The 11956-nt window shown below is 47.2% G+C and overlaps 4 protein-coding genes across 4 annotated transcripts; 2 read left to right on the top strand and 2 right to left on the bottom strand.

Annotated features, from left to right (window-relative positions):
- Nucleotides 1-1653: 1653 nt before the first annotated feature.
- N7471_003677 (uncharacterized protein) lies at nt 1654-2430 on the top strand (the record flags this gene model as incomplete). The annotated part of the gene is made up of 4 exons (XM_057276397.1): nt 1654-1781; nt 1856-2026; nt 2082-2303; nt 2337-2430. 4 exons carry the CDS (start codon nt 1654-1656, stop codon nt 2428-2430), a joined length of 615 nt encoding a protein of 204 aa, XP_057136007.1.
- Nucleotides 2431-2724: 294 nt separating this feature from the next.
- On the top strand, nt 2725-4011 carry N7471_003678 (uncharacterized protein; the record flags this gene model as incomplete). The annotated part of the gene is made up of 4 exons (XM_057276398.1): nt 2725-2826; nt 2895-3324; nt 3391-3914; nt 3964-4011. 4 exons carry the CDS (start codon nt 2725-2727, stop codon nt 4009-4011), a joined length of 1104 nt encoding a protein of 367 aa, XP_057136008.1.
- Nucleotides 4012-4439: 428 nt separating this feature from the next.
- N7471_003679 (heme-dependent oxidative N-demethylase family protein) lies at nt 4440-5792 on the bottom strand (the record flags this gene model as incomplete). Its single annotated transcript, XM_057276399.1, has 3 exons — nt 5120-5792; nt 4943-5065; nt 4440-4869 (listed from the first exon to the last, which is right to left on the bottom strand). Exons 1-3 carry the CDS (start codon nt 5692-5694, stop codon nt 4440-4442), a joined length of 1128 nt encoding a protein of 375 aa, XP_057136009.1. The 5' UTR covers nt 5695-5792.
- A 3610-nt stretch (nt 5793-9402) lies between these two features.
- N7471_003680 (MFS transporter) lies at nt 9403-11478 on the bottom strand (the record flags this gene model as incomplete). Its single annotated transcript, XM_057276400.1, has 6 exons — nt 9403-10058; nt 10126-10173; nt 10243-10618; nt 10679-11092; nt 11158-11348; nt 11424-11478. The coding sequence occupies 6 exons, from the start codon at nt 11476-11478 to the stop codon at nt 9403-9405; spliced, it is 1740 nt and encodes a 579-aa protein (XP_057136010.1).
- Nucleotides 11479-11956: the final 478 nt, after the last annotated feature.

Consider the following 11956-nt stretch of genomic DNA (forward strand, 5'->3'; position numbering starts at 1 on the left):
ATTAGCCCGTTTCTTATCTTTCCCCAAGGCTGTATGTCGGCAATTCACTGATAAGTCGAGTCATACTTGGAGGAATCATGGTTGCCATTGGCTCCGGGGAAATAAGCTTAACCTGGTAAGGTTAGTTAAATCCCCACCCACGTTTTCGTGGACCCACTACCGATCTGAACCACTCGGTTCGTTTATTTCGGGACTCCGATGGCATCCGGTGCTATCTACCTGCCTGTTCTACAGGGCGGAGTTCAGCCATAATCATGGCCGTTAGTCTTCTAGAAACCGATTATGACATTCGACGTCCGGAGTGTACGGAAGTTAGACATTCGTATTTTTCTAGCATAATGGGCACTCGAGGTAGTAGATAATATTATCTTCTTATTCATTCTTTAGCTTAGGAACGGATATAGGCTCTAAATACATAAATTAGCTCATATCACCTCCTAGGTGAGAATTGTTACCCCGTTCTTACCTTTTTTACCCCAGTCTCTGGACTTCTCACCCATATCACCCGTACTTAGCCTAGAGTTACCTCTTAGGGGCTAAGGGCGTATTGAGAAATAACTATGTGGAATAATTGGCTTAAGTACGGCTGAGCGGGTGGGAAGCCCTGTTTTCCACACCCCATGATTCTATGTACATTGTTACGTGTAAAAGAGGATAATAAAATAAAAAAAGACACGGAAACTGATGTATCGGTTTTTTTTCTAGAGCATGGCATTGTTAAGGCAGTTTAATTTGAAATCATGAAAGATGCCATGGAAATGCATGTCAGCCTGGACAAAGAATTTATATGTTGGATTCTGCCATTTGACTGGTATTTATAGTGCACTAGACCTTTTTATAGAAACAAGCCAGATGGAATTATTCTGATTTCAAAGTATAAAATAGGTAACCCACATATCAGGCCTCGGAATACCTGCAAAGAGCTTGTCCCCCATGATAGTATAACTTTTCAGCTTATTCTTCTAGCACTGACCAGTTATAGCCCTCAGGATCATAGCAGCTATTCGTGTTCTATGAGAAAACATTTTATTTTCCTTGTTTTTATGACGTCAACGTAGTTAGCAAATCACAAGAGCAACGGGTACTTGGGGTTTCTGCATAATAGATCAGGGGGTAGTGACAGGGCCACGGGGACTTGCATAACGTCCGCGGGTGGGATCAGCGCTGATATTGTCTAAATAGGATTGCCGATCAGTGTGTTGAAATTCTTTTGGGCCTAAAAGTCTCGGCATTTCACGTTTAAGCATATGATACTTACCACCTGGTAAATATAGTCACCCAACAGCAATACATTTCAATGATATAGGTAACCTACATAGTGTCCACCACCCTTGGAGCCATATTATGAAACAGATTATCTATTTATATGGATATTGTTCGTGCGACCTACGGGATGTCAGATCGCAGCCAAGGGACTAGTTCTGCAGGTTTGCCTAGATGAGCCTCTAAGAGGGGCCACAGACCTCAGCTGCAGTTCTGCATCCAACCTCCTCTCTTAATTCACTCGTTTGCTCACTCGTCTCTCCCAAGGTGGATCCAAATTCTTGACACTCGTTAATTATATTTTGTTTTGTTGTTGCTTACTCTCCCGGTTCCTGCATCTCTACTTCCACCATTCGTTAGTTTGCTTTTGCGCTTGGCATAATCGTCAGTATGCTGGCTTCTCCATACGAGGCCATTTGGACTACCTCCGGACGGACCCTGCCCCGGACTAATGCGACTGACGTCTCATGGCTATGGAAGGTGGTAACAGCCTGCTTTGCAGCTTTACAGCTAGTCGGGTGAGTTTCATAGCACAAGATGTGAGCTTGACTTTGAAATTGGAGGTCTCTGACTATAGAGTTGCTGGGGTTAGGTATATGATGCTGGCTGTGGTAGTCGGCTCCCCTCCCCATGAGTTACGAATCAATGCTACAGTATCTACTGTTACTGCATTTGTGTTTGTTGGTGCGTCTTACGGTGTATCAGCCCTGATTGCCTTCGCCCAGCGCCACCGAAAGCCGTTCCTCCTCCGCTCAATCTTTATGTAAGTGTCAATAAATGCTGCGTCTCTTCTATCGGCCATGGGCTAATAATTGCAGCCCATACTCGACGATGAATCTGCTCGCCCTCCTAAATATCCTATTTCATATCCACGGACGAAGCCTGCAGATGAACACCTTGCAGATAATAAATATCTGCTTACCGACTGCTTTCTCGGTGTGTTACGCCCTCGCGGGGATCTTGATATATCGAGAGTATGAACGTCACCGAGTGGAGGAAGGCACGCCACTGCTCACCGACGAGGAGATGCAGCGTCGCTAGTTGCTTCGCTTGTTGGGAGAACGGAATACCAGCGCACCATCGCCCGACCTTGTGCGAAACACTTATCGCTTTGATTTACCTGGGGATGAGACAGCGCAGAAGGACTCGAGTCATTTGACTCCTTGAGGTATGCTACAGCATAGGAAAATGTCGGATGTGGGTATGAAAATGAAGTGTACGAGTAACATATAATGTGAAATGTGGTTGAATAATCTGTATTATTGTGTGCTTGTGCACAACGTGTACAACGTGTGCAATATCATGTTGGTCCGGGGTAGATGATAAATCCACTTGGACCTCGGCATTTTTTTTGCGAGTGCCGTGCCGACCGCATTTAAAAGTCCGGGGCACCATCATCCCTGAAATTCACCTGGTCATTTTTCCTCCTGCTTCTGATCTCTCTTGAATAAATTCACAAACATGTCAAAACGCGTGACTCTTTTTGATCCCCCCGCGCAGGATCATTCCAAGGCTCTTATCGAGAATGTCCTCGATCTGACGCCAGTGGTGGACCTCGGCCCAGTATGACATCCCTCAATTCTTCTGTCGCGAAAAGGATCATATTCTAACAAACCACTCTTTGCCTCTAGGATGTCTTCACCAATACGCGTCCGCTATGGCATCCCCCCGGAGCTCGAGGCATTTACGGCGGTGCCGCGATCGCGCAATCCCTATCAGCAGCCATGCTGACCGTCCCAGCCGACTACGCCGTCCACAGCATGCACTGTTACTTCGTGCTTGCGGGTGATTCTGAGATCCCAATTTTATATCATGTCGAGCGGGTACGCGATGGGAGGAGCTTTGTGACCCGAACCGTGCAGGCGCGGCAACGGGGGCGGCCGATCTTCACCACCACCCTTAGCTTCAGCCGGGTCGGCAGTGGTGGCGAGAAGACTGTTCATCACGCTGTATCCAAGCCAGATGTCCCATTGCCAGAAGAGGCGGAGCCGGGAAGTCTGAGAGCCCTCAGCAATGCGGGCGGCGGTCCGTTTGAATCAAGAAAGGCAGGCATCTTGAACCGTACGTCCCTGGTCGCAAGCTCCATGCCGTGCATGTTGTACTAATGGCCGTCGTTAAATCAAACAGGTACATCCCCCAACCAAGAAAATAAGAGGGTCCGACGACACATTCGCGCTCGCGGCGCAATCTCCGAACAGGGTGGTTTCCAGGCGCACTTGTCGGCACTCGCCTATATCACCGACAGCTATTTCATCGGTACTATCTCCCTTGTCCACGATATCCCGAGATTTTCTTCCCCGGCAGAACTCGAGAAGCTTCTGAACGCACTTAAGAACCCATCCGATCTCGACGATGAGGATATCACGCGAGCTCTGAAGGAGTTGAAGGAAGAGGAAGCTGCAGAATTGCGGCGCCGTCTAGAAGGGGCCTTGAACAGGGCCACGTCGGGCACAAAGGAGGCAGACCATAAAGAGCTTGGCATGTTGGTCAGCCTGGACCACTCAATTTACTTCCACAATCCCCGGGCATTCCGTGCCGATGAGTGGATGTTGACGGAGATGGAGAGTCCGTGGGCTGGCGAAGGACGGGGCTTGGCAATTCAGAAGATTTGGTCTAAGGATGGGGTGCTTATTGCTACTTGCATGCAAGAGGTATGTATTTCTTTTTCTATTCTGGAGCTTCGTGCTAATTCGATCATAGGGTGTTGTGCGGTTAAAGCAAGACAAGCCGCCACTGTCGAAGATTTAAAGAGCTATACCCCCTACCTTGAAGGAGTTATCTCTTTCCTGTCACTTTCCCTTCTTTCACATATCTTCATTTATAGATTTGGGCTGAGGCCCCCCTCGACTTCCTGTGATTTTCCCTTGTATTGAAGCTGGCCATTCTTAGCTATAGGTCCACCGCATGAGCATTTTATAATTCAATAGAACTTGACCCAATCAATCTGGAAGCCCTAATACACATTTGTATATTCTCTTTGTCAAACGGGAGACACAGTCTTCCCAGTGAACAAACCGAAAGAAAAACAACGCACGCAAGAAAACGCGAAAGGAGAAAACAGTCAACGAAGAAAAGAACACAAAACAACTTTTGCGTTGTTCAACAAAAAGCCGACCCAGTTTTGATCTTCCAGAGCCAAAATGCGAAAAGAAAACAAGTTATCCTACAAAGGTCCATCAAACCTCAATTCTCTCATCTTTCTCGTTCAGCTCCTCATTTCCTGTCTTTTCACTCTCACCAACCCGTTGGCGATAGTATTCCAAAACCTTGGCGCCCCAAACATCCCTCCCCTTATATTCACCCACATAATCAGGCCAACTCCTCATCTCCTTGGCAAGATTATCCAGCTCCGCCATTGGCAGCTCATCCAACGGCGTGAGATACGTCTTGACGCCGAAGACAATCGCCCCTGTGCGCGGCAGTCGACGGAAAGTCTGCCTCTCGCGGCGGATCAGGATATCTGACGGCAATGGGCTTCTCAGCTCTTTCTCGCAGAGTGAACCAGGCCGATAGAGGATCTCGGTCAGGTTCTCGCTTGGTCCCTTGACTTCTACGAAGAAATTTGAGCGTTCCATTGGTGAGGTTGGTGTTAAGCGGGCGAGGAATCTGGGGATCGGGGTTAGTTTATTGTTTCTCTCTGTCTGGCCGTTGTGCCTGGTCTGATTTGGAGATCACTTACTTGCTGACAGAATTGGCGACTTGTTGGTGCCACAGTGGCACGGGGCCATGCAGTTGAGAGATGGTCCAGCCAATTCTCTGATTCACTGTCCACCCTGTTGGAAAGAGGCTGGCGCTAGCTGCCCTGTTTTGGTGTTAGGATTGGCGAATTGGCTTTTATGCGTAAGTTTGAACATACAGGTAGAATTCCCCTTCCTCGTTCATCATTAAAATACTGAGATCCTCCATCGTGAGACGGACAGCAGCCTCAAGTGCCTCTGTTAATCCCTCGTTGGGGTCGCGCCCGCTGACAGTGAATTTGTCGCCAGTCATGCGATTGTCGACGATCTTTCGGCCGTCTTGGATTGACATTTCGAACATATTGGGGAACCTCTCGCAAAGAAAGTCTGAAACTTCTTCCAATGCCTCCTGGCACGGTTCAATTGACTCCGGCAAACAGCGCAGGACCTCTTTTCTCTTCTCGTGAAGCAATTGGGTCCGGACCCGGTGTTCGTCCATATAGTTTTTGTCGAGGGTGAGCCAGTTCTGGGCGTCAAGTTTGCGAATGTCCATCATTACGCGGTATCGCTCTCTGCCTTTGATGGGCTGCGCTGGGTATGGTGCCATACGCTTGACGTCGGATGGATTTGAGACATTTCTTGAGAAATGTATTCCTTTCAACTTCTGTGACAACCATTGGAGCAGTTGTTTTTGGTGTCTGACTGCGAAAAGAAAGACGAAGATTGGAATCGCAACTAGTGAGAAGGCTGTCATACTTTTCCCATTTAAAGGTTCCACGTATAGATCGTTCAAACTTTTTTTTAGAAATTAAAACGACTAATCAACAACGCCCAATGTCAAAGGAAGGTAAAAGAAAATAGGAAAAAAGTGAATATGATTGACTATGACCTAGACTAGACGATATAAATACGATTTCAAGATGGGCTATGAAGTCACCATCGGGAACAGGCAGCAATAGAAGATCACCAGACGATAATTCCAAGTCAGCTTCACTAGTCTCAGTCAAAAAAAGGATAGCTCCAAGGTATGGCAGCTGCATTCCACATGCCTCATTCAGCGAAGTCGTGCCTGCGGAACTGCTGTGATACGCCCAGGGATTCCCCGCAAAAAAAAGTCAGAGTTCACCGAGGAGTACTTTGCCAGCCACATGATCTCAGACCTTTTTTTTAATATATTTATTTATTTTCCAAAAGTTCAGTGGAAACTGACATTGAGGGCTGTGCACAAACAATCAGCTCCGAGTGTGTCTAAGTGGAGATGATTACAACCAAACCCTCTCTAACTGGTTGTTGATCTCTCCTTACCAGTCGGACAAGATCGCCTGGAAACTATCTGGGCCCATATCTGCTTGGGGGATCAACTCCGGAGCTAGGGTCTCCACGATCTAGCCACAGACTGCCATATTTAGCTTCAAACAATCGTCAAGATCGTTTATACCGTCCGTGCGCCTTATGAACCGCCAGGGCTTGCCGACTCGGGGGAAAAGCAACTCTCACCCGAACAACCATGCTTCGGATATCGTCGGAGAGACAATGCCCAAGAGTTAATTCGAACCGCGTAAGGCGCTTGCCAACTCATGTTTGTGAGTACGCAAAGTCCGAGAGTACCGGATGTTTGATCTGGGGTCACGCAGGTCCGGCTTCAGCTGTTAATCACTGCCGTCTTGGAAGTGTTTACTAGCATATTGGATCTGACTGGCTCGGGGATGGGCCGGGGGCCCGATCTAGTTCAGGTGCACATCACATCCGAGCTAGGTAGATGGGCACATGGAATGATTCTGACGTATCATAGTCATACCCCTCGTGTGGGGTGGATATCAAGGGGCTTTTTCTGGGCTTTTTTTTTTCTTTTTCCTCCAACGGGTCCGGACTCCTTCGTCACGTCCGCCCTGATTCAAAGATACTAGGATTACTACAGGGCCTTCGTTTTTTGCCTTGGCTTCAGGTTAGGCGAACAATGTCATTGCATCGGATCACACACCAACACTAAGACTAACATTAACACCAAAAAAACAGAAACTTAAGTAAAATAATAAAGTAAAAGCTGTCTCACTCTCGATCACCGGGCCAGAATTCACCAAAATACCCTTTTTAGAGGCTCCACAGACTCCATCTGGGGCTCCCGCTGCAACCGCACATCCCCCCCTTTCGCGCAAAGCGCGTTTGCCGCCATTATTTATTATTGTTTTTGCTCGGACCCTATGAACTACGCAAGTTCTTTCTATTTTCCGGGTCTCGAATTTGATTCTTACCATTTTTTGAAGATTGCCTTATTCCCTGCTCTTTTTTTCGCCTCCCCGTCATAGCTTCTTTCCCCCACGCTGATATGCCCCTGTCCATATTCCCACACAGACCACCATGACCAGGATTGGATCGATCTACAAAGCATAATCGATTTTCGCCACCGCTCATGATCTTCACGAAGCGCATTTCATTCATAAGTAGATGGGTGGGTAATGCTGTACATAGATTCCGTACTCCGTACTCCGCACAGAGTCCTTTTGTTACTACATAATTGACTAGTTTTAGTTTAGTATATCCACATGGGCCAATCAAATCTCCCAGCTAGACTTGATCCAAGACTTTTGTAGGGTCTGGACCTCGACTAGGTCCTTCAATCCTTGAGTCCTGGAACCCTTCATCCTGGATCTGGATTACAACAATTAAAGTACAGACCAATGCAAGTCACCACTCGGGGCTTTGGCAACCGCCCCGTCAGGTCCGCAAAGCCTCTTTTTTCTCTTTCTTTTCTTTTTTTTTGTTACCTGTCTATTACGCACAGACGTTTAGATCACCTGCAGCTGTTCTCGCTGGCTGGGTTGTATATTCCAAGGTGGATCTCCCGTCTACCCGGCCTTTATTTTTTGCATTAGTAGCGCTCCAGCCGAGAAAATCCTGGAAAGTATATAATGTTTACGGAAATAATGCCTCCAATTGGCGTTATGTGTGCTCGACAGGGACTTTGGTGGCACAGGCTATTGTTAAATGAGCCATATTTTTACTGATCACATGGTTGTTTTATGATTCGGTCAGCCGTAGAGGGTGCTCAATTTGGATATTTTGAATAAGGGGTCATTTTCATTGTTTGTCGGAGCAAGTGCTGGATCATAGTTGATTATTTACTCCATAAAAAGATGCAATTGATACATATTCCTAAGTGTCATGAAGCTTTTCCAATGGACGCAAATTATAGGCTACCAAAAGCCCTGGAGGCTAAAATATGCTAAACTGGGCACTCTACAATCTGATTTATCTGGCTCAAGACGATATTAGGGACATTATGTGTAAGATAACACTCCAATGTCTTTTTTGGTTGACCTTTTCAGAAGTATTTTCTCCGCAGCGTTATAGGTGGAGATATAATAGTTAGTTAGCTATAGAAGTACAACAATGACTCTAGGATGTACAAGATACATAGGCGGAAAAAGTATAAACAGTACAGACGACGTTTCTAAGAATAACCAGGGAGATTCAACTCAGCCTCCTCTATAAGACCATGCTAGCAAGCTTTCGGCTTGCTCTAGGCCAGTTTCGGTTGATTCCTCATCTGAATAGCCCAGAAAGCTTTTTAAGGTTGTGACGTTGGCCTCGGGCCATAATTCTTGATAGCATCCATCTCTCGGAGCTTTTGTCCTCTCTCTCTCTCTTCCTACCTTGCCCGTCGATTCAATGGACCAATATCGAGCTGTCTTTGGAATTGTTTCTCCATTATAGCAGCTATGGCGTTGCCAGGTGTGCCCTTAGCATTAAATAAGGTTAGAAAAGATGGATTCCAAGGTTGAAACGAAAGTAGGTGAAAAACAATAGTAAGATCATTAAAACTAGAGTAATAGCTATTTATGGGGTCTTCCTAATGGAAGATATCAAAATCAGTATGAGTATGAAGCAACGCTCGCCCGATGCAATCTCTGGTCCCTTAGAAAGTATATTCCGAAGTCGAGCTTGGTTGAAGTGAAGCCGGTACGAAGGTGGAAAACCGGATGCAGTGGAGTTTACATATGTAATCTTGGCTCAAGTGGAGCCCGTGGTGTCTTTTTGGAAGAATTTGGTGTATGAGATGGTCGTTCGTCGCCCTCGGGATCCCGCCGCTTCTGGGTCTCATCAGAAGCGCCATCATCCGGGGAAGTGAGACGTCTCAAAATGGGGGAACAAAAAGCAAAATGTAAATGAGAATGCAGGCACCTGTGCTTTTTTTCTCCTTTCGACAGGAGCGTGGTTCGAAGCAGCTGGTGGAGGTCCTGTGTTGCTTAAACATTAGAGAATAGGTATATGATAATGTCACTCGCCTCGTGGAAAGAAAATCAAAACTTTTGAATCGGCAAACCGATGGAACCGAAAAGAAAGAGAGCAAAGAGGGACGAATGTCCCAACACGCGTGAAGAAAGTCTTCATTGTCAAGACAAGAATGGATGGGTAAATCGTGAGAAGCATTCAGCCTCAAACACGAAATTGGTAACCATCTTCAACAAATAATCGATGCTTTATCCGTTCGAGCAGTATCGATCCTCGTCATCGAAATCCCAGTATTGCGGGACGGGATAGGCTCGAGGGTATCATCACCATTCGCGAGACGCTCCTCTCTCTCCCACTCCAACCGCTCAGCCTCCTTGACGCGCTTGAGCTCCTGGCAGAACTTGCTGTTTGCTCTGATACGGTCACCGTAGCGAATAAACGCAAACGGAATTACAGAGACACCCAGACTGAGGAAGGCAATCAAACTGCAAGCCCAATGCACGCCGAGCCTGTTGAACATCGGCTTAGCCGCGAGCGGGAGCACAGCACCTAGAATGCTTCGCGTGCAGCTTGCAGCGGACTGTGCGCTGGCGGAGAGTGTCTCATAGGCATCGGTCAGGTAGTTCAGCATAGCCATGAAAATTAACAGATAGCCCATTCCGAAGGGGATTCCGGAGAGGAAGGGTACGACCCAGTGGATGTTTGGTGAGGCTGTCCAGCCTACCCAGAAGAGGGAGATCACGTATAGGGGTCCGCCGATGCAGGCGAGGGGCAGTCTGCGGTATTCCTCGATGAAGGCCCAGCTGGCGTTGCGGGCCTTCGCTCGGGCTAGGTAGCCATCGTACCATATGAAGATGCCACAGGCAAGGACGGCGCCGATGCCGACTGTTGTGTGAATTTAGAATATGCTCCTTTTTCGGTTTAGAGAAAATGGTCGTATGGATGAACTTACTGGGTAGGAACATCAAGCCAGAAATACCAGGGCTCATTTTGTAGATACCTGCATCATTTTCGTTAGTGCGTGGCTCCAAAAGGGTTCTGCATACGCTAGTTGGGATAAGTCACCAACCTTGGAAGATGATTGGATATGCCTCAAAGTAGAGGTAGAAGATTGCATATGCCAGAGCAAGATACAACGAAGTCAGAGAAACGATATACTCATGAATAATCATGCGGAAGGGTCGTGAGATCGTGATAAGAAACATTTCTCGCAGATTGCGACTCTGAATATCCAATGGCGATGCGATGCTTGAATTGCCGGTGTCTTTGCGCAGCCTGTGTGCACGACGCTTCAGAATGACCGGGGCATAGGTTTCAGGCATGAAGATAATCAATGGCAAGGTAGCGCCTGATAGAATGAGTCCAATCCAAAAACACCAACGCCAGCTGACAACTGCCACGAAGCCAGATAGAAAAGGTCCGATGATTGGCCCGAAGGTTGTACACTGTCAAAAGATTAGCTGTTGGACCCAACAAATCTAGTTAAATGTATGCGGCAAGCTTACAGCCATGAAATAAGCCATCAGGCGACCCCGAAGTGTGGGATCGTCATGTACATCGGCGAACAATCCGCCGACAGTAGCGATAGGCGCTGACGCAACCATGCCATTGAGTAATCGGAATACAAGCAGAGATGCATAGGAATCTGCGACAGCGCACGCCAGCGTGAATATCATGAATAAAACAAAGGAGATGAGCAAAGGGGGCTTCCGACCAAAATACTCGGAGCTAGGACCCCATAACAATGGTCCTAAGATGTAGCCAATGAGAAAGATGGAGATGGGCAAGACGAGCATTGTTTCGTTGGTTATGTTGAACTCTTCGGCAATTTGGGGGATGGCGTTGCTACAAATTGACGAGCCGATAGTACTGTTCATGACCTGCATGACACCAGCTGCGAGAACAAGGAACTTCCTCCTCTGTTGGGCACATCAGTATTCTGTTCTTCGCCTTGCTTCCTTGTATTAGACAATATCCCACGTACCGTTCTCCAGTTGACGGGGTTTTCTGGGTCATTAGGCCCGAATGACACAATCGTTTTGGAGGCCACTCGGCGGAATCTAGAGTACGAAGGGTTTCCATAGCGTTCTTGGATGGGCTCATGGTCAACTTCTGAGTCTTGGTCTTCGGAGTCATGGGAGTGATGTGACTCGTGAGAGGGAGCCACTACGTGCTCTATACAATAGCTTTAGCATTTTGAACTCCTAAGATACAAGAGAGAAAGCATCGACAAGAATATAGATGACTGACCTGTTGCTGACATGACCTTTTGCACATTTTCCTCGGCACCCACATGGTCCGACATCTTGGCGACCTTGGCGTATCAACAAAATCGAGAGTTCGTACGCTAGACGAAGATCCAGGCGGGACGCAAGAGTTATAAAGGGTTCAAAGTTGAAAAAGCCAATCCCCACAGAGTGCCAGTGGATGTTTGACTCAGACAAATAAAAATTGGGTACAATGTGGATGCGACTCCACATCCATAGAGCAATCTCTGATTGTACGCCCTAACTTTGACAAATCGAGTCGGGACGCCAGGCCGGTTTGGAAAATAAAGAAAAGACTGGCTTTCCCTGTCAAATTAGGCATTTGGTGGTGTTGATCAGTAGACCTGGCTCGGGTAGGACGGCTTTTTCCCCAACTGTTTGGGCAAAAAAACAGGAGCCAAGAAGCTACGGATTGCTAAAGTGGCAACTGCAAATGTGACTGTATGAAATATCACATGGGATCTCGCATAGAAGGCCGATTTCACAACCCTTGACATAATAACACACGTCGCTTGC

The sequence above is a fragment of the Penicillium samsonianum genome (genome assembly GCF_028829775.1).
Source record: "Penicillium samsonianum strain IBT 33392 chromosome Unknown utg000003l_segment0_segment0, whole genome shotgun sequence".
In the NCBI taxonomy this organism is placed as follows: Eukaryota; Fungi; Ascomycota; class Eurotiomycetes; order Eurotiales; family Aspergillaceae; genus Penicillium; species Penicillium samsonianum.